Raw genomic sequence first — 26,091 nt, 5'->3', positions numbered from 1 at the left:
TAGACAACCAAAAATGGGGCATTAGTGACTGTTTGAAGTTAACATCCCTGAAAAAAATGCCTTATGACCATTTATCACACTTACAACCATTGCAGCATCTCCGTGATCATGTGATCAAAATTCAAGTGGTTGGCAACCTCTCCTATTTATGACGGTTGCAATGTCCTGGGGACATGTGTTCACCTTTTGACAAACAAAGTTAATGGGGAAGCCAGATTCACTTAACAATTGTGTTACTAATTTAACAAGTACAGTGATTCACCAACTGTGGCAAGAAAGGTTGTAAAATGGGGCAAAACTCTTAACAAATGTCTTACTTAACAACATAAATTTTGGGCTCAATTGTGGTCATAAGTCAAGGACTACTTGTATATACTTTTGTCTGTCAGTCTATCTACACTTGTAACTGCTTGGCAAATTACTTAGCCTGACAATTTGGGCCAGCTAATAATTCTAATTGTGTCTATAATTCTCCTAAATGAGTACATAGGAAATCTACTAGATATTTATTCTGAATCAAATTATATCTGCTCAGAATCAATAATTTTATGATTATAGCTCTATGCTTTTCAGTGTTCAGAAGCTTGTAATTCTATGAACAGTTTTTCTGTGAACATACCCAGATACATTATTACATTATTACGTGGAAAAAATTATAGCCATAATATCACTGAGTGAAAAAAAATATAGCCATAATATCACTGAGGCAGTGAACAATACTGATCCTCCAAATCAAAAATTTAACAGTGAATACCAATAAAATAATAAAATTGATAAATATATAAATAATTAAATTCTAGAAAACTCTATAGTAGACATGTGTGAGAACTTGTGTATACCTGTAATCAGCCCAGTTTTAATTAACTTCCCAAATGTTAGCTGCCTTTTTAAAACTTGCTTCTTCATTCAAGGATTCTTGTATTTATTAACACACACAACGATTAAAATATGCTTCAGCTGTCCATTCTAAAACACCAAGGCTGTCAGTTATTTCATTGCTTATATTCCTACACAAGGATTCAACAGAGTCCTTAACTACAAATATTACTGTACATCAAGCCAGTTCTAAATACTCAACGACTTATTTTGCTACAGGGTCAATAAACACCATGCAATGCTAGTCTTGTGTTGGAATGGAAATTAATTATTGCCAAGTTTTGAAATTTACATGTCTAGATATCTATAAACAGTTATACTGACAGTAAGTAATAATTTCTTTTGAAATATTATGGCTAGCACTCCAACAACATCAGAAAATCCAGTGACTGCAAATTTTAACCGATTTTATTTTTAACCAAAAGGACTAGTGTACTTCATTAAAAACAAATTAAAATAGTTTTCTTAATGTACAGGTTGTCCTCAACTTATGACCACAATTGAGCCTAAATTTTATGTTGTTAAGTGAGATATTTAATTAGTTTTGTCCCATTTTACAACTTTTCTTGTCACAGTTGTTAAGTGAATCACTGCAGTTGATAAGTTACTCACATGGTTGTGAAGTGAATGTGGCTTCCCTGTTACTTTGCTTGTCAGAAAGTTGAAAAATGTGATCACATGACTCTGGCTCACACCAAAGGTCATAAATATGAACCAGGTACTAAGCATCTGAATTTTGATCACATGATCATGGAGAAAGGTTGTAACTATGGAAAACCATCGTTCACATTTTTCAGTGCTATTGTAACTTTGAACCATCACTAAACAAACTATTGTAAGTTGAGGACTACCTGTATTGCTAACAATGCCTTCTGAAAGATGATTGGATTGAGAGGAATGGTAAATTCATGCTTCTGATTTGACAAAAATTAAAACCAATCTGCTCAGATAAGGATAGACATACCTCTACTACATAGCCAAGATCTCTCACATAATCTCGTTCTGTCTCCACTAATTCCTGTAGGACATACCTGTAAAATTATGAACAATTAAAATGACAGAGAGATGATTTTAGCTATTAATTGATAAATTAAGAACTATTTATAACTAGAGAGATAAGGTATATTCTTGAAGACGCAAGGAAGAACTGTCTGGTTGTTATAATAAGAAATTAACAAAATGATCTCCTCCCATAGATCTGTCTGACTCCCATCCTGATGACATTGCTGGCTATTCTCTCATGCTTTGGGCTAGATTCATATTTGATATCATTGGTCAATCTATCATTCTATCCCCTCTAGACTGTTGGAAAAGAAACTGGTTTTCCCATAAGAAGATACTTGGGTGTAGTCTTTGCAATGAAGACTATGAAGATTTCAGTACAAGATCAGGAGCTTTTGTTAAAAGAGAAAAAAAAAGAATAAGCAACAAGATATTCCTAAATGTAACCGTTCAGGAGCTCTTGTTAAAAAAAAACCGCCCCCCCCCACCTAAAATTCATTTTAAGAATGTATAAAAACTGTTATGCCTATTGGATTTTATATATTACTTTATTTTACAAGTAGACGTATTATAAGTGCATTCTTGATCCTTCCTGTTATCATTTGAGCAAAACTGAAGAATAACTAAAAGCTAAACATAAAAATTTGAGCGTGTTAGCTGTAAGATCCAAACCTTGCTAAGGGAGTTCTGCTTTAGTTCTTCAATTGGTGATGCTATCGCCATTATTTAATGTGCAATGTTAATTATTGTACTTGAAAGGGCAATTTTTTAAAATGGTGAAATTTCTGTTTTTACATATGCAGTCTTGATTCATCAGATATAAGATGGAACAAAAATCTTAAAAATCGATCAATCTCTTTGCTATCTATTTGAAAGCATTAAAAAAAGTCTGGTCATGTATAATAAAAGACATTCAAAATATGGCGAAGTCTTCAAAAAAACTGATTGTTTAATTTTGTCTTAGAGAAGAATGAAAACAACCTTAAAGACTTTAAATTTACACACTTTAAAGAAATTGATAGTCTAATCTTACTGTCGCCTCTTTAAAGAACTGGATTTCCGTTCTTCCATCTCGTCAATGGGTGATGAGGAAGAAAGAAGTGAGTTGTCTGAGGGATTGAATGATGGGCTGCTACTGTCACCCTGGTCTACCATCAATGAACTTGGGCGGTCTTCTAGAGCCTAAGACCAAGTTGAAAATCAATTATTATTTCCTTTACATTGTATGCATTGCAAATGTAATATGGCAGTAGCTGATGACACACAACATTTAGCTATCAATAATACATAGCCTATCATTATTTTAACAAACATGCTACTTTAATTTTTACTATTAGATAAATTTAAAAAATTACTCCAGGGGAGTTAAAAAGCTTTCCCTCTAAATTTATTTTTTCCAGGGCTATTCGGATGGTGATATAGTTGGGCGGGGAAAAACCCTAATGCTGGATAGCACATTTTTATTTAGATCAATTAAGATTCTCATAGTCTCTTAATTATTATCATTAGACAATATACCACATAAGCAAGTCTGAGCTTTCTAAAAGAAGCAGTAAACAACAACAACAATAAAAAAGAGCACTCACCATTTTGCTCTTTACAAGCTCTTCTATGGCACTGACCAGCTCTGCTGCACTGGGGGTTTCTGAGCTGGTAGGACGTACCAATAAACGAGAAGATGTCTATAGAATGGAATTAAGATTGAGATGGGGAGATAAAGTGAGAAAACCAGCTTACCCAACAAATATTTTAATACCTTTGAAATGAATAGTTCATTTCATTTCAAAGAAGCACAGTTTGTTTTAAGCAAATCCTGTTACGTGTAAATGTTATAGTCTCCGTATCTCTCACCTACTTGTACTCCTTGATTACCATTTGGCAATGGTAAAGTACAATTGGCCTGTGAAGAATCTTTTAATCTTTCTGTATTATTATTAAAACTAATTATATTGGTTTCCTCATCCACCCCAAATTCCATATTAACATGAAGCAGCAGAGAAAAGAACTAAACATAAAGAATCTGTGGGTCAGAGTGAAACTTCTTTAAAATGGAACATCTAAAGGGGAGTAGAACTCATATAGATGAGATTCCTTAACATCATAAACATGAAACAGAAGTCTGGGAGATCTCTAACCTCAAAAATTATAGGATTCTAATTTCTGGCTTCAAATAATGAGAAATGGTATGGCCAGAGGAAGCTTTTGGGAAGAGATTGGAGGGATTAGTAAATAAACAAGTCTGACTGCAGACTGCATTTATTCCTATGTAACTGTACAGAAGACGAGAAATATAAGGCTCACTTCATAGTGGAAGCACAGCACGAATGTCCCACGGGCTAAATATTTTAAGGGTTTTTTTTCCACTAGTATACAGAAAGTTTAAAAATAATCAAGAATTTCAGAATACGGAATGTTGTGCATCTTTATCTTTGGAAGATTGGCTGTCCCATAATGTAGATACTAAATAAATTTTAGTGTGCATTAAAAAGCTTAAGCTGGATGGGAACAAAGGAAAAGGAAGATTTACAAGAAATCACAGAAACTGTGCCAAATCCAACAGAACATAAAAGCAACATGATGCTAAATAAAGGTGATTTTTTAAGAAAAAAAAAGAAAAATCAAAGAAAAAAAATACTGCACAGCAAGTGTTTTAGCAATTGTTATAAAAAGCTATTTATAAAGCACTACTAAACAGATTGACCATAGATGATGCAAGTGCCTTCCAATGACACAAGTCTTCATTTGTTGAGACACGAATTATCATAGATTGACAGATCTGTGTATGTTACTGCATTTTACTGTATATGTTACTGTATCTGTGTATGTTACTGCATTTACCTGGTGTGATATTTGTAATAATATGTTGAGTTATAAGCTAGTCTCTAGACTGGTGATTTTGGGTTGCTTCACAAAAGCATGCTTAAGAGTAAAACTGAGCTTTATTGTTCTTGAGTGTACAGGCTGATCAGTATATCCTCATGGTTAATATAGAAGGCAATACTGTATGTCAAAAATGGAACGGAAACAAAATAAAATAAAATAGTTGTATCAAATGATGAAAACAAGGTAAAAATGCTGTAAGAATCTTGTAAAATGGCAATGGTCCAGATTTAGACATATTCAGTAATATTAAAATCTGAATGTAGTTTGCTTATGGAGTAGTTGTCTGACTTGGTTAGCATCTCTGACTGAAGACTGAAATAATTGTTTCCCTATGTAAAGAAAAGTATAGCAAAAATGAATGCAAAATCTATAGGGATTTTAGTTTGTTAAATGTGCTAGGAAAGGTTATTTAGCAGAATTTTGATTGAAAAAGTACAAGAAGCAATGATAAGCAACACTTAGCAACTGTTGTCTGGTTTTATGCTGGCAAGTATATGCAGACTACATTTTTGCTCTTCAGCAAGTATCTGAGAAATGTGCAATTGATAAATGAAACTATGGTACATTTGTTGATTTGAAAAGGCATGTGCTAAAGTGCTATTAACCCACAAAAACAGAAATTTCTCTTTTACAAAATGTAACCAACATTCATCTGCTGGAAGATCTATACAAATCAACACTTTTTTTCATGGAAGGAGTTTGTAATATAAAATTAATCTTCAGAGTGGAAGTGTTGTTAAAATACTGCTTTCCTCCTTGTATGTCCATGCACACTAAAATTAGAACATCTCTGCTATACACACTAATATTAATACTATGAGGCAATAGAGATAGTGAAGGAAAGCTGAGAAATCTGTGTATCTCAGATTGGTTCCTAAGCTCTGTATGGAAGAGATAAAAGACAAAGGTTAAAATAATTTCTAATATTTAACATTTCAGCTGGATTCCTTGTGAAAAATGTATGTACGATATATATTGTATGTCTGTGAAATACATGGCACAACTGCATATAGGAAACATTATTCATCTCAGAGAAGAGTATGGATATACTCTTTGTCAAATAGGGTTTATTCTATACACTTGCAGCTACTGTAGCAAGATCTGAATCTGAGCCAAAATATTTGATTTTTCTAAATAAGCTAACTAAGAGCAGAAAGGATTTTAAGCCTTAGGGATTTTTTTATTAATGTCTAAGAACACTGTACTGCAGATTCTGTCATCATTCTATATATCATGGGAGTCTTTTTCAGCGGATATGCAGGAAATTCCCTCCACCATTAAGGATGTGGTTACCTTAGCAATGATTAACATCCATAAGAGAAACCCACAAGAGTTCCAAAAAGCAAAGTAGGAAATAAAAAACCCATACACTCAACTGTTGAAAATGTCTGGCTTTCTGAGAATGATGGCACTTTGCCAAGAAAACAGACAACCCAAGAGCTCACATTGTAAAATTAATTCTGAGTACAATGGAAACTCATTTTAACAAACCAATTAAGGCAAGAGGTATTTGTTATTCACAAGTATATATTAAGTACAAAAGCATGTTTTTGAACTGCATGCAACTCCACTGTATCAAAATCTACTTAAAAGAGTATAGGGAGTCTTCAGCTGGTGCATAATAATATTAAAACTAGAATAAAGCATGTGCAACAGCTGAATGAAAGGAAAAACTTATATAAATCGGCTTAAGTTGAATAATTTCTGCAAAATCTCTTGTCCAGTATTTTATCACCATAGAAAACTGGGGTCTTTGGGCATGATCCAGTTGGCATGACAATAGGCCATGACCATTGAGAACCAGTTATTCCCCCACCCTATTCTGCCAGAGAAGGTCTCGCCACCCATTTTACCTTATCGTCTTGTGAGTCTGGTTGAAGCAGACTATGTTGTTGGATTGCCATTGGAGGGGGAAGGGGCACAGCATCAGCTCCTTCTTCACCTTCTTCTTCTCCACAGCTCTGCATACCAGATGAAGATGATTTGGAGAGGGTGCCACTACTCAAGCCCTCATTCCGGCCTCTCTGCAAAGAGAATCATACTCATGCTTATTGGTTAGATCAATGATGTATAAAGTGCTTGATACCTTTATATTTGAAATACCCAAATACAAATGGCCAGTATTCCTGAAACACAGCACTTTTTTATTTTGCCCCCTGCATCTGCGTGCGTGATCCCCCCGCCCCCTTACCTGCACTGCACATGTGCATGCCTCCCAGCTAATTTTTGGCCTGTTTGAGGCCTTTTTCGGACTCCCAGAGGTTCGACGGAAGCCTCTGCAACCTTTGGAGGCCGAAAAATGGCCCCATTTTGTCACTTCTGATATTTCCAGAAATACCAGAAGCGATGAAACAGGCCTGTTTTTCAGCCTCCAAAGGCTGGAGAGGCTTCCCTCAAGCCTATGAGAGGCCAAAAATCAGCTGGGAGGGGCATGCATGCGCAGTGCAGGTAAGTTTGTCTGGGGCTCGCGTGCCCGCACAAATGGCTCTTCATGCTACCTGTGGCATGGATCTAGATGCACAATTAATGCTTATTTTAATAACCTGCAGGGCCATTAGTCATATATTTTTGACAGAGGCATAATCAATAAAAACAGCTAATTTGGAGAATGAAAATAGCCAGATATAGCTGTTTCTGGAAGACTGCTATGGAATATATCAAAACAAATGGCTTGTTAAGGGTTCCTTTTTTTTGTTGTTAAAAAAGTGGATGCAGTGAAAGCAATTATTTACAAGAAGGTAACAAAAACCACCTACCTCTTCGAGAGTTTCATCTTGGGGTGTAGCTGCACTGTCATCGGAGTCCTTCTGTGAGCTGGTATCAGCACTTTTGCGGACTTCACGGCTCTTCTTATGTTTGTGGGCCAGTTTCTTTACATGGCTGTCTGCCTTTCCACTGCTAAGCCGCCTCACTGGACTAGTGAGCCACTTCCTCAGAGTATTGCCTGGGCGTTTAGGACCAGGAGAGCTTTGTGCACCAATCATATGGGGCTGGAGTGATGTTACTGATGCAGGAGGGCTTGCATCATTGCTGGAAACTGAAAGAGAATCTGAAAAAGAGAAAAAACAATGAAAATACAAGAAAGAAATAACTGGGGGAGGGAAATAACTGCTTTACAAAGCAAGTTAAAAAAATGTATGCATTCTCACTATAATCATTATGAAACTCTATTATTACTTGCTACGGTAGCAGTTATATAAATACCAGTTTGTATGCATATTACAATTTGTTAGATACTTTTGCCATTCTAAGGATTCCTTCATTGACATATTAGCTAGCAACCAGATGGCTCATAATTATGGTTCCTTGTATGTTATGAAGGAATGTATCTAACTCATGATGGAATGATCTTATAAGCCATCCTTAAAACACAAGTATGTAAAACACAATTATTTAAATATAGTTTTTATTAAGATTTTTATACACGTAAAAAGCAAACTAAAGGAAAAAAAATATGAAAAGGGGAAAGAAATAAAGAGAAAGAAAAATGCAAAAAGCAAAGTAGAATAAGAAAGAAAAATAGCTTAAAGAAACAAGTAAATATACAAATTCCAACTTTCTTTACAATAGTTACAAACAAGCTCATTCTCTCTCCTCCTTCTTGGTTACAAGGTTTCTCCAGTCCTTTAGTCCTTTTTTAATTGTAAAAAACCCACACTTCACTTTTTTCAATTTTCATAAAAAAATCTATAAAAGGGTTCTGTCATTTCCTACTAGTTCCAGTCTTTTATAAAAGTCCTTGCTGTTGTACCAAAGAGGACAGTTTTGCCATTTCTGACATCTTTATAATCTATTCCTCCATTGTGAGAATTTCAATGTACCCTCATCACTGTGCAATAATTAACTGATTTTGAAGGAATGTGTTTGCTTTATAGTGTTATGCAGTATTTCAAGGCTTGAAAAGATATTGTGGAAATGACATGGTCTTTTATAAATTAATTCCATGTCATTGGTACAGCATTGCTTGTCTCACTGATGCACCAGCCACAATCTGATATTCAGATAAGGACCTCATTTGTACAGCAACAACAAAATATAACATGTAATTTTATTTTTGACTATATATTGGAGGCTGATATATTTGAATGCTCTTCTACTAAATATCTGTTTTACACCTTTCACACTCACAGGGCTATCCTTTGAAAGAGTATGGTTAAAAGCTAGCTTCTCATATGGATCAACATGATGCAAGTAATAAAGGATATAAGCATTCTATACCCTTCCATGATAATTCTGAATTCCAGTACTCTTAATCATGCTTCTGGTAGGACCTTAGAAAAGCAACTCTGTTTTCCCCTCTCCCTCTCTCTCCAATTTATCATTCTTTTAAAAATCTCTTTTGCATTAGTCATGATGAAGGAAAGCCCACTGGAATCGCACTTCAATAACTTTTCATACGTCCATCCTTTATCTTTATATTGTTGCAATTCCTTTTCTTCCAAGATGAAATTATATGCTAAGTGGCACATTTCATGGTAGAAATGGAAAATCTTTTACCACACTATAGCGCACAGTACTCCAAACCAACATAGGCAAAATTGAAAGTTACTTGTTTTAGCAAATCAAAGGTTTCACACTAAAAAGGATTGGATGGAGAAAATGATGTTGCTATGCTATGAAAATACAGCCCAATTGTTATATGCAAACACATGAGCAAAGTGATTTGTTGCTGTTCCTGCATTTATATTAACATTTAATCATTGATTAAATAACAAATTAATAAACATTTTTCTCTTTTGTTAACCCATATCTGACCAAGAACCAAAAATATTGTTCAAATTTGTAACATCATTAAACAGTGCAGACACCAGATGAGCGTTTGGGACTTTCCTATCATTTTTTCAGATTACTTAAGGATGTACAGTACTTTTGCTTAGATGGCCCATAAACCCTCCAAGGGATAATTTGATGCTGTCTCCTCAGGTTTGAAATACAGCTCCATGTGGGCCTCTGCAAATGGAGGTCAAAGTTCATAGAAAGTCCATACACATTAAAAAAAAACTGAAGGGGAAGCAGAGTACTTAAGCTACAACAAAAACAAATAATGAAAGCTACTTTTCCAGCCAAACTAAAGATTACTGTTCATTCTCAGCTTGAGAAACATGACCCTGGTTATCTGGGATTGTTGCCGTTGATTTTTTTTTTTAAAAAAAAACAAACCAATCATGCCTTGGTTCTTGATGCTTCAAAAGCAGCTGCTTACATTTCTTGGTTGTATTCCAACCAAGTTACTTAAGATAAGACCAGGGAGTCTATCTTTGATTGTGGAACTGCAGTGCAAATAAAACAGTTAGATTTTTCTCAACTGAATGTTTATTACTACAAAATATCACACGTTCCTTCTAAAAATTGCACAATAAGCCATTCTATTCCATTAAATCAATGATAAGATCAATTTGTAATTTAATGAAAATGTGGAAGACATTACTAGGAATCATTATGAGGAAGCATTTTGATTTTAATTTTTTATATAGAAACATTTATTATCCTTTAACAAGGGAAAGAATGTCAGGGACCTTGCAGAAAAAGATAGCATGATGAAACTGCCAATTTACAACAATTTGGCAAATTATTTTCATGTGACATTCTTTCTATGTGAGTACATGCAGAGATTAAATGCATCTAAGCCCAACGAAGTATTTCAGGGAAATGCTATCTGATGAAACAGCCTACTTGTTACCCAAGATCTTTTACATCAGGAATATATTACTAAAAGTAATGGGGATTGACTTTGACATGCACGCAGCACAGGCCCCCAAATGCTAGCAGGCAAAAGAAGAAAAACATTTCAATTTATCAGATGAACCTACTTTTCTTTATTTAGAGGGTACCATGAAAGAAAATTAAATTTAAGCATGGTGCACATAAGACGCATAGATGTCATGATACATTAACTAAAGTGCAGGCTGACTACTTTTATTTCTTTCCTTCAGGATAAGATGGTGGCCTGCCCCCCTCTCTCCCCCTCCCTCTCAGAAGCAGCAAGTATCCATAATTTGTTAAATCTGATATATACACACACATATTAATATTTTTCTCTTCATGATAGCAAGTGGGACTTTTATTATATATAATAACGTGTATATTACAATATCTCTAATGTCTAAGAAAGCAAATTAGAATAAATTAAGTTTAAATCTGCTGTTTTGAATTTGTCACTACAGTCACACTATTAAAGTCCTATTTTCTATCATGAAGAAAACAGTATCAGTAAACCTTAAAAGTATAATACAGATCATACATTTCATATAAAAAGCACCTTGAAAATGCTGAACTATGTGCACTTGTGTGCAAGTGCGTGCATATGTTTGTATGATGTTATATAAACAATAAGCAATTGTTGTTCGTATATATAAAGTCTTTGTTCAGTTGTCCTGTGTAGATGTTCAAATGTTGCAAGAAGTTGTTGCATCTGAAGAACACGACAGTTAAATAGTGTAAGAGTTGAAGAAAGTATTGGACAGAACTTAGTCTGAAGTCATTTCCTTTCTTGTTTACATGGGAAACAGGCCACTTTCTAAATCACTCGGGTTTTTAGGCTAAGCTGAAACAACATTAACTTAATTGTCATTGTTAACTTGAAATCCAGAGGTGTTCATTTATGTCTTCATCTATTACACTGCAACATTTCTTTCCTTCAGAGGGTCATTAGTAGCCAACAAAAATGCAAAATATACTGAATAGTAGTACAGTATAATACAGTATTGTAGAGTACAGTACAGCACAATATTAGTTTTGGAATTTAGATTTCCCCCTGCCCTTCTGGCCTTTAGGAAGGGGCTGAAGACATGGCTACGCCACCATGATTAGGGGTCCAGTAGTAGTAGTGAACCTTTCCAATGGTTATGCAGGTATTCCTTGACTTACAAAGACAATTAGGAATGGAATTTCTGTCGCTAAGCAATGTGGTTATAAAGCATGATTGAATCATTGTACCAAATCTCATAGTCACTAGGAAAGAACAATTTCCTGCTGGTTTCCCCCTATCAAAATCAGTTAAAGTTGCAAGTCCCAGGCCAAGAGACAGGTAAATGATTCCTGCTAGGTGGGAGAAAAAGTGTGTGTGTGGAAATGCTGGGAAGAGTATGGAAGAAGCCAAGTATGAGTTGGGTGACATTATGTGCATGAGAGGTATAGCACTGTCTGAGGAGGGTATGAAGGAGGGTTACAAAAAGTCCACTCAGGTATGCAAATGGCCAGCATGATATGAGCAGTCACAGAGGGGTTGAGGGACAGTGAGGTAGGTAGGAGAGACTTACTCTAAAAACCTGTGACCTTCCCTGCTGGCTTCCCCATTGACTTTCTAGGGAAACCAACAGGAAAAATTGCAAATGGCAATCATGTGGCCGTAGGGCATTGCAACCAAACTGGTTGCCAAGCATACAGATCACAATCACAGAACCATGGGAATACTTGGATGGCCAGAACCCTGACCATCATGTTCAACACTTGTTTAATATCATTCTAACTTCAAGCAGTTGCTGAATGAATAGTTGTTATAGGTTGAAGGCTACCAGTATTGAATGGAATATACTGTTTGCATTCACTTGCTAATGGTGGTTATATTTTGTATTTAATTTCATTTTTAATAGTGGTTTTAGAACATTTGTTGTTTTTATTTTTTATCATTCTTGCTCATTTTTAGGGTAAATCACAGTTTCACATATGTGAAATGGATGAGTATACAAGTTGAATAAATAGCATAGTATATATCTGTGACGGCAAACCTATGGCACATGTGCCACAGGTGGCACACAGAGCCATTTGTGCCAGCACGAGAGCTGCAGGCAAACTTACTTCACTGGGCATGCGCGCACCTCACAGCTGATTTTTCGGCCAGTTTGAGCCCTTTTTTGGCCTCCCAAAGGCTTGAGAAAGGCTTCTGCAGGCTTTGCAGGCCCAAAACTAGCCTCGTTTCATCACTTCCTGTTTTTCCGAAAATTGCTTGCTTGCCAAAGCTGAGTGTATCTTATTGGTCCAAGGTCAGTCCGTTGGCTTTGTGCCTAAAGTGGGACTAGGAATTATGGTTCCCTAGTTTCTAGCCTGGTGCCTTAACCACAACACTAGACTACCTTCAACTAACCAAAATGTATTTGCCACTGGAATGATTTTGTGTACTTTATTTAGAATAAAATTTAAGCAAAATGTACTGGTCAAGAATGTTCTGAATACACAGGGACCAAGTGAAAATGGATCTCAAGCTTTATCAGGTATGTTACTTTGCTTTCTGAACGTCCTGTATAATTTTACAGTTGTCAATTATCTAATTTCCTGAATTTCTCACACTGTTGGTGAAAATGTATGATTTATGATTTATTTTAAACAAATTTACTGTTTGCATGTTTCAATTAATCAGTTGTCAACAATGATCCATTGCTGTGAACCAGATGACTATAATGAACAAAGTAAGGAATAAAGAACCAAATGAATAAAATTATTTCTAAGGCAATTCTGTGCAGCCTACCACATTTTTTCTTCGGGCATTTCAGAAATTGAAGAAACCCATTAACTCATTAGCCCATTCTAGCCATTTTTTTTAATGAAATCTCAGATCCTACATATATCTTTAAGTTACATATTGCAAAGACTATAGAAAAATAAACACCACCAAGCACTCAGGGAATTATTTTCATTAGACCAGTGAAGGACTATGGCAAAGGACCCATAAAACGAAGTTTTATACAGGTTGGCAAGTTATGTAAGTTCAGAAGTACAGCAAGTAATTCACAATTTTTTCAAAAAGCAAAAGATTTTTTAAAAACTATAAAATGAGTAGAATATAAAGAGGTCAACTCATTGAACTGGTACTTTATATTTTGTTATATATCATTAGGTATGTATATATCAGCACCTGAAGCTAAAGAAGAAATAGATCTCATTTTACTGCTTATTAGCTTTTCAGGGATGCTTTCAGCCATACTAATATATTATATTAATTGGATCTTTGCCTACTTCTGACATGTAGCTTATCTATAAGCCAGATTCTACATGACTAACAATCACATTGGATTGTGTAGCCCTGAAGGCACATATTTTTATATACTAGATCAAAACACCTGCATCCATTTATAAAATCAATGAAGCCTCCTTCATGTTGATCCAAGATTGGCATGATGCTGCAGCCTGTGAAGAAGGCAGGAATCTACAACCACAAGGAGGAAACAGGCTGTATTATATATCACAGAAGACTACCTCAGGTTTGCTATTATGAATAAATTCAATAGGTGCTGTTCAATCAACTACAATATGTACTAGATGGTACATATTGTTTATGTTTAGGGCAAAGTTTAAAAAAACTATAACTTTAGAACCAATGAAGTGTTAATATACATGAATATATTCAACAGTTACGAGTCATTATGTAATTTCTTAATTCCACTGGCTGGAAGCCACTCAATTTACAAAGGAAAGGAGGTAGTTGTCTCATGTTGTTACCTGCACGACATTTTTTATTATTCTGTACCCAGGAAAGTGCTGGTTTTTCGCTAATCTTAATCACAAGAATTGCATAGGATCTTTGCCAATGTTTGTCAAGGGACAGAGAGAAACTCATCTATACAAGTTAACATGCTGCCAAGTTACTGCCATGTTTTCCATACTCCCTTGAAATAAGCACGAGTTCCTAATGTAAATCCATATCCCAAGAGGAAATCTGAATCTATTCCTCCTATAGGAATTGCTTGTTAAACCAATGACCATATACTCCTCATGTTACTTATGAACAATGACTCTCCCTATTACAGAAACAGGCATTGTCTTAAATGAGTTAATAAGGTCCAACCCAGGTCTTGTTTCCAGATGGAAACCGAAGCTTAGGATTTGTATATTTGACAAGAGTTTTCTTCCATCTAAATATTCCTTTGGCTTGTTTAGTTTTAATGTGCCAAGAATTCCATGCTTTAACTAATAAATTATTGCAGTGTGTGGAGTAGAATATACTTTAATGATACACTTTATCCAAAAACAATCTTCAGTAAGAAGGAAAATCAGGGGCATTACACAACTCTTTCCCCTTTCAGCGAGGAAACTGAGAGGGGACGGAGTTGTATGATTTCCCCTGATTTAATGCTCTATCTGATTAAATTCCTTCCAGAAATAATGAATAAAAAAGCTACTGTTTCTGATTACATGCAATCACTTTTGTACAAATGTCCCTCCCTCAGACAACAATATGATGGTCAACCTTGCTTAGATTATATAGTAAACAGATGTAGCTGCAGAGCAATCTATTATAATGTTAAATTAGGAATGCTGCAACAGATTTATGTATATGGTGGGGAAACCGGATAGAACTTATTTCTTTCTTGGGTGTTCACTGGGCTGTGAAAGGAGTTAAATGTGCTGTCAAAAAGTTTCAAGTAAGGAAGCTTACCTCACCTGTGGTGGCACGCTTCAAAGAGGATTGGGCCTGGCAGTATCGCTGTCCTACAGATGCATGGATGGAGCTGGTAAGGATCTGCGATACCCCCCAAAACAAGTTGCCCCTCAAAAGCCTCCTACTAATACAGAAAAAGATAGAGGAGCATCTCACATGGTAGAGAGACAGTGAAAGTAAGCTTAAGTACATACAGTCGAACCTGGAAGACCCAGAGCTCCAAGAACACATTCAATGCTTCAAGAAGGCGAACAAAGAACGTGAAGACTACATCCGGGAAGAAAAAAACTCCCTCCAGGCCATGCTCTTCGATGCACTACAGGAGGAACAAACACCGAGGGAGAAGGCCACTTCTGAACTAAGTCTTCAATCACAAGCAGCCTCCTCGCACCATTCTAAGAAAGCCTCCTCCCTCTACCCCAAGCCCACTAGATCTGCAGCAGGTTCCAGTGTCTCGCGCCAATTCTCTGCTGCCGGCTCTCACCATCCTTCCAGAGCTTCCTCCCAGCACAGTGGCGCATCTAAGGCCTCCAAAGCAGCAAGCTATGCTGACCAGGCTGCAGAAGCTTAAGTAGAAGTTGCAGTAGCAAACGCAGCTCTATGCACAACAGAGGAGGTGACACGGCAGAAGGCAGAAATAGCAGCTCAACAGGCAGAAATGGCCAAAGCCTAGGCCAGTCAACAGGCAGAAATGGCCAAAGCTCAGGCCACAGCGCAGGCCAAACTAGAGTTGGCCAAACGGCAAAGAAACTCCACAAGAAAGATGGCACAGGCCGCAGCATGGCGGAAGATGGCCGACAACGCCTTCTTCAACTTCAACCTCGAAGACTTTGGAGAAGAAAGCCCAGATATACAGGTGAAGGCCTACATGGATGAGCAGGACTTGCTACAAAACGAGCAGATGGAACCGCCTCGGTTGCCTAGCAGTCTCCCACAACCAGGGAAGCACAGGGATGTGTGTGTCATGTTCTCTTTCTCAAATTGCAGAGGAAAACTCTTTTTGCCAATGTATGGATCCTATTCAGTGAATTAGATTGTTTAGAGTGATAGGTATGAACTCTCTCTGCAAGGGGGACATAGAAATTACTAGAAAAAGGAGAATGCAAATTGGCAGAAACTTTCATTAGCCTAAAGCAACAATATTCCATTCTCTCCTGCATGTTCTATGTTTGGTCAACACTGAGCCAAGAAATTATCCTGTTAAAAAAATATTTATTTTAGGAGTAGGTTCTACTTTTTTCCCCAACAATCTGAAATGAGGCATAAATTTTGTTAGGCTATTTCTACCAATCTGGTAGATTTGTTGAAGGCAATTTTCTTCTTTTGTTTTGTCATCTGCAATGCTTCTTCAGTTCTCTTTCACTCATTAAGTATGACACTGGGGGCAAATAATTAAGACTCTGGGAAACAAATCCCTCCCCCCATTTACTGTGAAATTTTTCCCCGCACTGGGATTTCCCCCATTGTTAGCCTATATAAATATTAAGACATTTTAACTTATAATGCCTTGCAGTTGTCTAAAACACGCTACATTTGGTAATACATAAAATTGAGTACAATACCAATGCAAATCAATATTATATAGAAATAATGGACTTAAAAATTAGTAAGCTTTATATACACACAGTTTTTTTTTAAAAAAAAATCAGGTTTCTTACATGATACTTTAGCTTAAACTTCCTGTTTATAAAACGTGCACAAAAGAGCTCTTGAGAGAAGGTAGAAAGGAAATATGGGCCTGCAGTATATTAACTCTCAGACATGCCTTCCTACGGTCCCAGATGTGCTCCATTCCAGGAGAGATTTTGCAGTCATTGTTCTGGCCGACTGGTGAGGTCTACAGAAACACATTTAACAACTTCCATCTGTGCCAGAAAAGCTAAGGCTATATGTGTCTTTAGGAGCTGGCTGAAATCCAAGAGTTACACCACTCTGTCAGCTATACTAGTTACTTTATTGCATTCCAGTCTTCACCCTCTTTTCCTGAATGGCCTTTCCCAGGGATCCCTACATATGATCATCACCCTGGAGAGAATGTTAAATACAAGGAGAAAAGAGGCATGTTCCATTTAATCCATAAATTTATCTGAAATGTAGTTAGAATCAATCATGCCAATAAATACCACAGATGGAAGTATGACTCACACTATGGTCTAACATGCAAACCAAAGGCATAGGAAGTGTAATGGACAAGGATGTACATGGTCCAGAAAATAATGGGAACAGAAGCAGAAAATCTAGACTGTGGGAACCAGATGTGCTAAATCTATGGTGCCAGTTCCCTGAAATACAGTCATGTAATAAAAACTGTATGTATTTGTAAATATTCCATACTTGCTATTCAGTGAAGAAAGATAGCATTTCTTTCAACTGGAGAGAATGAAACTCCCAGATCTTGCTTGACTGTGCAAAAATGAAACTTAGACCCATCAAAACGTGTAAAAGCTTAATTGAAAACTCCTTCCATATGCTGCAGTCCCGATGGTCTGAATTACAATTCCCATCATTCACACCAAAAATGTCTAATGACCAATGATAACTAATCTTATAAATGAAATTGTTGGAGGAAATATTACGGGGAATAGCAATAGCACTTAAGACTTATATATCCCTTCACAATGCTATATAGCCCTCTCTAAGCAGTTTATAGAGTCAGCATATTGCCCCCAACAATGTGGATTCTCATTTTACCAACCTCAGAAGGATGGAAGGCTGAGTCAACCTTGAGCTGTTGAGAATTGAACTACTGAACTGCTGGCAGCTGGCAGTCAGCAGAATTAACTTCCAGTACTGCATTCTAACCACTGTGCTAACATGGCTCAGGAAAGACAGTTTTGCACTCTTAATTACCCTGTCTTGTTTCTTGAATTTTTTTAAAAAACTTTACATTTCTTATTGACTTCTCATCTCTCAGTGACAGTTATACAAATATGATCCGTTCGTAGCAGGATACTTTATTAATTACATTAATGAATCATTAAATGATTAATTTGAGATAATCTAAACTGTAATGTAATAATGTTAATCTGCATTTACAGTATTAACACTTAATTACTGAAGTCACATAATGCTATCTGTTTTTTTGATGTATTGTAAATCTATGTTTTTTCTGGCTATGAAGGTAGACACTATTTAAGTAAGTAGCATTTATACCTATATTTTTTGTTTTTTTCTGCCATACTGATACATTTTCTTTAACCACTAATATTTGCATATGATATTTGTAATTTCTAGTTGTAGTTTCTCCTCTTAATTATTTCTGCCCCATCTTTATCTGGGAGGAATTCTCCACAACAATAACAATTAATAGACTCTTTTTATATATTTATTTTAACTATATATACTATTATTTATTAGATTTATATCCCGCCTTCCTCAAGAATTTGAGGTAACATATATAATACTTCCTCCTCCAATATTTTCCCATAACCACCATCCGACAAGGGATTTAAACTTGCTCCAGCATCTTATCCACTATATCTCACTGGTTTCCATTTTACTGTCTCTAGGACACTCAAAGCTTGAAACAATAACAATTAAAACATTGATAAGAACAGTTTAATAAGTTTTAGATTAATACATAAACCCTAGAGATGGGGGAAGATTTCCTTCCTGAAAGTTGAAAAAGTGAACTATGAATTGCATTTTTAGGGAACCATATTCAATAAGTTGGAAGCAACACGGAAGAGGATCCTCTTCTATGTTTTTGACAAATGGATATTAGAAAGGAAGACATTCTTCAATATGGTAGGGGTTGTCCTATTGACTAATATCTAAGAATTCATACTGAGATAGGCAGGCCCTAAAGTAACAATGTAAGATTTTTAAAGGCCAACACCATTGTTTAAAATGGAATCTAGAAAACAAATACAATGCAGGGCAAATGTTTCAGTATAGACATAAAATCCTTCAATATTATGCTTTCATTAACAGCCTAGATGCAATATTTTGCCTCAAATGAAATTTTGGATACTTGCCTTTTGTAACAGCCAACTCAGGGTGTAACTAAGCCAGGGGAGATACCACCAAATCCAACAGCACAAGAATGATAGTTGCTGGTGATCTAGAGATAACTGCAACTGTCCACAGCAAAATATGACACCAAAATGACACCACACACCCCTATGATGTCTTCATACAAATATCACTATTTCATATAATCCTAATGTCTGATGTAAGCCGATATGGTGATGTAGTCACACATACACTATTTCCCCCCTGGCCCACCCCACCTTTATGGATGCTCATGTTTCCTGAGAATCCAAAGATAAGTAAGAATAAAAAATAACTCCCAGGCTGATCTACTCTTTTAGAAAAAACATAGAAGAAATATATACCAAATCTAAAGGTCTGGCTTCTCTATCCAATATCCTGGAACAAGTGTTGCATAAAAGGGAAAACAATAACATCCTATTCCATATGGGAACAATGGAGACTGAATTAAGCATTATTCAATGCCATGGAATAGCAATGCAAATATGGTTTAATTTGGCTTGATTGGAATAACCCTAGGATTTTCTCCATTTCCATTCAAGTGGTCATTCTTTTGATAGACTTGGGTCTGCAAAATGAAAGAGGACACTGAGAAATGGCAGTATCTACTATCCAGGCTACTTCCACATTTCAAAGATGGTATAAGATTATGTGTTAACTGTAAAGGAGGCAAGAGAATCCTAAACTGCATTTCTATTTTAAATCAGTGTGGCATATAACACTATAAACATTCCCCTTATTTTTTTTTAAAAAAAACCATGGGTTACAGCATTATAAAAAATATTACATTATTACATTATGGCAAAAAATATTTGTCTCAACAGGTAAGTACCCTAAAATTGTGATTTAGTAATTCTAGATATTTGGGAGAAAATAGTATTTCAGGACTGCTTATTTTCATTGAGAGAAGCAATGGATCAAGAAAGATTACATCTTTCTAATTATAATCTCCCCGTATTTAAAAAGAAATAGTCACTTTATAAAATCATAGCAATTTTACATGGGAATATTTAATAGATGTGAATGTGTGAGCATTTAATAGATATTGCAATGGATCAAGTTTAGGGCAAAATAAGATTGATTTGCACAAGCCCCAGAGAACAATAAATTTATTGCAAGGTGACTCAACAGTCTTTGTAACCTCATTGGAATGAGATCTGTTTGCTAGCCATGTTTAACTGGAGGCATAAGGGATGCCTCAGAAGAACTCTTTGAATTTCTTTCCACCCTAAAATTTGCAATATCTGGATATTTTGATAATAATCAAGAATTCAAAAATCCAGTAAATGTGAATATTTTGTAATTAGTAATTTTATTTTTTTCAATACACTTAGTATACAGATTATATTAAAAGAAAGGAGATTTATTATTTGCATTAAAGAAATTTCTTTTTAAAAAACCTGGCATTTTCTTCTTTTAGACACCTCATAAATCCAGCAACTTATAAAAACTTGTGTCAAATAATAAGATGCACTTACTTCCTGTTGCCTATGATAAGCGGGAGCATACATTAAGCCTAAAATGGCAAGAACATGATTTACAACAATATGATTATTTTACCTCTTACAGTATCTATCCTACCAATACTACAGGCTGGAGCATCTGAGAAATATTTTTGCAATTAATGCTTCTGGGAAGATATCAAATATTCATCAAGAAACTATCACACTTTTCAGAAGGCAGAAGTAAAACTTTCATGAATGAACAACAATAAAAACAGTTTCCTGCTGTTTTCCTATCATTTCAGTATTCAGCATAACACTTGTCTGAAATACTAATATACCCATAAATAAGTAAATACCTCTAACTGAGATATACAGACACTGACATGTTTATACTGAAATTATTCTGAACTCAACCAGCTGCCACAGATATTTACAGTGACAGAAGCTCTGAGAGATTATGCAAAGGGCTGGGATGTACATGTTACATTAGAGTACTTTAAAATTTTAGAATACTGAGATTGCTTATTGCCATCAATATATGCAGAAAAATACAAACATATCTGGGTATATTTTAATCAAACTGTATGATAATGAAAATATAAATTCAAAGGCTTTATCAAAAGATGTTCCAGCTTTTATGCACTGACAAGATTAAAATGTACTCAAGCATTTCACAACCTCTGTTAAAGGTATATTTTTAAGGTTTTATTATTATTGTCTGCCCAGAAAACAAAACCAGTATGTTAGTTCTATCTGAATTCATTATTTTGCATGCAGGAAAGCGAAAAATGCATATCCATTCATCAATACCTCCCCACCCCAATGCTGTCTTTATGAAAAAGACTAAAACAGCCAAAACTATTAAGAACCAAAGGTACAACTTTCTGTACCTATCTAATACAAAGTGCACAATGAAGGAAATATAATAACCTTTTTTGCCTAATTTGATGTGGTATACTTTCTAGAAGATACTTAACTGAATGCTGATATTTTCATACATTACATTTTTAATTTTAGTTTTGATTTGGTTACAAATAAATATAATTAGGCAGCTTGAGATATGTTATACCAGTGCTAACTTCCCATTTCTAATATGCATTTTCCTTATAAAGCTTGCTACAAATAGAATCAGTCCATTTATTTGCTAAAGATTCTCATCCATTTCCCAGAATCTATTGGAAATACATTTGATTCTACTTTGAAGCCCTGATTTATTCATCTACATGCATCTGCTTCTGCAATGGAAAAATATCACGAACACACAGAAACATGCATCCCAGCTTTCAAGAAATTTTGAGTAACATTTATACCTAAGTCCAGGATCCAATATTTACAGTTGTCAGACTGTCCATTTCCACAGTATGGAGAATGATGAGATTGCAGAGTGTCGGTTCTATCTGACATGGTGAACTGTAGCGGCTGTAAAGTCCTTACGCCACTGCTGTACTTTTCTGAAGAGAATTTCTACACAAAGGCTATGCTGGTGTTCTCCTGTTCCTCTCCACTCTAAGTACTCCCTGGCCAGGAGGTGGGGTAGAGAATGCATTTAAGCTTTCAGCTCTTGTAAATTCCCTTGTCTTCAGCACAGCTACTCCCTTCAGGGGATGCTATCCTCTGACTCACTCCCCAGCACAACTCCAGATTTCAGCTCACACTTGGGAACAGCCAGATGTGATACCGTAACTAGCCTAACTGAAGTTCAAGCAAAATTCTCATTACATTGCAGAGTTAACTTTCAAACATTTCTTAGCTTTGGGGAAAAAATTAGCAATCATCCAAGAAATAATAATGTTATTAAAGCATGAACAGGACACATCAAATGGATTAGAGCTGGAAATTATAAGGAAGTAAGAAGTTAGTGCCCATCAGTCTTTTAAATTCAAACATCAAGACAAACTAGAAAAGGAAATCATCAGAGAAAAGGTCTGGAATATAAGAGATACAGAAAAAGCATGTCTGTAATACTTATTTCTTTGGGAGGTATTTCAACTGGGTAATGAAATTTATTAAAAATCTAAGAGCTGATCCACCAAGATATACTAGTCAGTAAGATCTAGCACACTGTTTAACGACAGTCAATTTCTTTGATGTAACTGACACAGCCAGATTACTCCAGTTCTATGAACCCAATTCTTAAATCCACATTGGCTGATTTTATGGAATGAGGACTAGCTACTATAGGCAGTCCTCAACTTACAACCATAAGTGAGCCCAACATTTTTGTTGCTAAGCAAGACAGTTGTTAAAGGAACTTTGTCCCATTTTACGACCTTTCCTGCCACAGTTGTTGAGTTAGTGACATCTGGCTTCCCCATTGACTTTGCTTGTCAGAAAGTTGCAAAAGGTGATCACATGACCCTGGAACATTGCTACCATCATAAATGAGTCAGTTACCAAACATCTGAATTTCCATCATGTGACCATGGGGATGCTGCAATGGTTGTAAGTGTGAAAAGCATTCATAAATTACTTTTTTCAGTGCCATTGTAACTTGAAAGAGTCACTAAATGAACTGCTGTAAGTCAAGGACTACCTGTATTGAGAGTACCATAGACTCACAAACAATTTAGCTCCAAGTTTATGGCTTGAAACAGAACACTGAACAATCAAACTTAACAGTATAAGATTCAATTCAAGATGTTAACGTATACAGAAAGAGAGCTGCAGCAGAAAGTATTTTAGGTAAAAGAATGCATGAATGATGTAAGGCAGCTACAAGGTCTCCTTATACACTTTCAGTAAATGTCTATCTTCTATGAAGGTTCAGGTGTCTGATATATTTTCTCATGCAACTCTTCAAGCAAGCAACTCTTCAAACATCTGACAAAAAATCTATGCCCAGACCTACAGTTACTTTCAATTTCCTAAAAGAAAATCAGATGGAAATAGTTTGGAAAATGTTGTTATGAACAGCAAGAAATATACCTCAGCCTATGGTATAAGTAATGACTAATTAAAATTAAAATTGGATGTGGAGAAAGAAATCCAACTGAGGAAAAAATGTGCACGTTGACTCAGTGCCCACCAACAACTGACAACATATATCAAGGGCTCCCAATCTTGGCAACTTTAAGATACATAGACTTTAATTCCCAGAATTCCCCAGTCAATGTGGCTGGCTGGAAAATTCTGGGAGTTTAAGTCCATATGTTTTAAAGTTGCCAAGATTGGGAACTTTGATATATTTATCCATTTTTATATAGTCCAGAAGGGATCAACTCTGGCAAAAGCAAAATTTGTGTGTGATGGTGGAAACTAACATCTCGCTTGTGCTTCTGCAACTGACATTCCTCCCTTAGCTTACAGGTAATGTTGACTCTTCAGGGCCAATGATTTTCAGAATGTCAATGAATGAATAGAATGTCTATATCGCCAATAGTTTTCAAATGTTTTGAGAAGAAAAAAAAACTCCTTCTCATTTTATTTACCTTAAACTTATCCCATCTTAAATGCTTTTTTCCAAGTGAAAGAATCCCAATCCCAATCTCTCAGGAAAAATATTTGAGCCCTCCTTTTCTAGTTTCTTAAATGGTTTGTTTCCTTCTTCCCTGATTCATACAGGTATATTCCTTAACATGATTCTGATGTACTCACTCTGCTAGTGAGCTTCAATACTTTCACACTTCAGGTTAACTTTAGCTCAGAAAACAAAAGAAAGAAAAATGACTCTTTCTTGAGCTTCTTAATTTGTCAAGCTTTCTTCTCTGACATCTGGTTTGTCCTTTCCAAATGCAGTAGCCTTTGCATCAGCCATTCCATTAAAAAGAAAAATCTTATTTTTTGGTCCTGTTGAGTCCTCAAATGCAGATTTCTTCTGTATTTCTTTTCCTATTCTGCTTGGATTCACACAGCAGCTCCAGTTCATACAGCAAAAATAGAACACCAGCAATGTCTAACAGATTCCCCAGGGCCTAACAAAATTGCCTTTTATTTACACCAAAAGGGAGATATGCTCCCCCAAAAGCTTCTGGAGCTCATGTGATAAGATGATAAGTGGAGAAAAAGTAACATTGAGATCGTTTTATGACTTCGTCCTCATCAGGGTATTTCAGACTGATTTCAACACAAATCCTTTAGAATATATATTTCTTACTTCCATCTATTAATAAAGACAATTACTTACTCTATTCCTATTCTTTGCTTTCTGTTTTGTTTTTTTAAAGAAAACATAGTTAGCAATCCATAAAAAGGCAGAATCTCCAATCTCATGACTAAATTACTCAGGTATTTTAAGGAAAAACTATGTCAATTTTTTGGGGGGGAAATCCAAATACATTAACATGTGCCTGTTAATACTCTCTAAGAAGTTTAGAAGATTGACAAGATCTGCCTCTGGGACAGCCACAATGTTTTTCCTTCACAAAACACATCTTCTGGTGTGTTTAATTTTATAATTCTTACCAATTTGCTTGGAAAAGATATTAATCTTATTGACCTGTAGTTTCCTAGAAACTCCCTTGGATTCATTTTCAAAAGCTAGCAATGGTAGGCTACCATCTAGTCTTCTGGCACTAAAATTATTTATAGGACAAGTTACATATTTTGCAAAGTGTCATATTTGAGTTCTTCAATAACTATTGGTAGATATAACCAGGATTTAGTTACGTGAAAAGAGCCGTGACAGCGCAGTGCTTGGAATACAGCATTAAAGGCCAATTCTGACTACTACCAGGAGTTCAATTCTGACTGGCTCATGGTTGAATCTGCCTTCCATCCTTCTGAGGTTGGTAAGGAGGACTCAAATTGTTGGGGAGCAAGATGCTGACTCTGTAAACTGCTTAGAGACGGCTGTAAAACACTACAAAGTGGTATATAAGTCTAAGTGCTATTGCTATTAGTGATTTACTAAGTCTTAGTCATACAAGATATCCTAAGGTACCAAATTTTGTCACATCAAGAATGTATATCCTTTTGTACTTCAAATTATGTTTTCTTTCTTTCTTTTTTTTGTAAATTTTATTGGTTTTTAAAAACAAACATAAACAAAATATTTTCTACCTATTGAAGGAAAAATTCCTTAGGCAGAGCTGAAGAAGTTTCTTGGATGAAAAGCAAAACATCTTCAAAGAAAAACAAGGAAGTCTAGTTGCCTCTTGAATAAAGCACCTTTGAGACCATGACCTGGATGACCGAGAATCTCCACAGACATTTAGCTTTACAGATTCCTGCATACAAGAAAGCTGTGATCTTTTCCTGAACTTAGATGACAACTGCCAACACTGGAACTTTTTAAGCGGAATTTCAATTATTACAGTTTTAAGTAACTTCCAAGGACTATGAAAACATGTGGCCTCTTCACATCTATTTTCTGCTTCTATTTCAATATGTCCCAAAGATGCTTTTTTCAAGAGGCAACTGGACTTTCTGGTTTTTCCCTGAAGACGTTTTGCTTCTCATCCAAGAAGCTGCTTCATCTCTCACTGGCTGGTGAAGGAATGTCAAAGCTGAAGATGTTTCTTGGATGAGAAGCTAAATGTCTTTATGGAAAAACCAGAAAGTCCTGTTGCCTCTTGAAAA

General features: G+C 35.7%; 1 protein-coding gene across 2 annotated transcripts in view; it reads right to left on the bottom strand.

Annotated features, from left to right (window-relative positions):
- The window catches only part of TRIO (trio Rho guanine nucleotide exchange factor), a 253,223-nt gene that overhangs the window by 37,235 nt on the left and 189,897 nt on the right, over positions 1-26,091 (bottom strand). For both annotated transcript variants that reach the window (XM_026701043.2, XM_087930714.1), the window contains 5 exons: positions 7,518-7,810; positions 6,615-6,785; positions 3,465-3,560; positions 2,912-3,060; positions 1,841-1,907 (listed from right to left, as the gene is read on the bottom strand). In XM_026701043.2, coding sequence (XP_026556828.1) covers positions 1,841-1,907; positions 2,912-3,060; positions 3,465-3,560; positions 6,615-6,785; positions 7,518-7,810 — 776 coding nt within the window. The remainder of the gene's footprint in view (positions 1-1,840; positions 1,908-2,911; positions 3,061-3,464; positions 3,561-6,614; positions 6,786-7,517; positions 7,811-26,091) is intronic.

This window comes from Pseudonaja textilis, chromosome 3 (genome assembly GCF_049901715.1).
Source record: "Pseudonaja textilis isolate UNSWEBS1 chromosome 3, rPseTex1.2, whole genome shotgun sequence".
NCBI lineage: Eukaryota > Metazoa > Chordata > Lepidosauria > Squamata > Elapidae > Pseudonaja > Pseudonaja textilis.
This window is presented reverse-complemented; position numbering and strand designations above follow the sequence as displayed.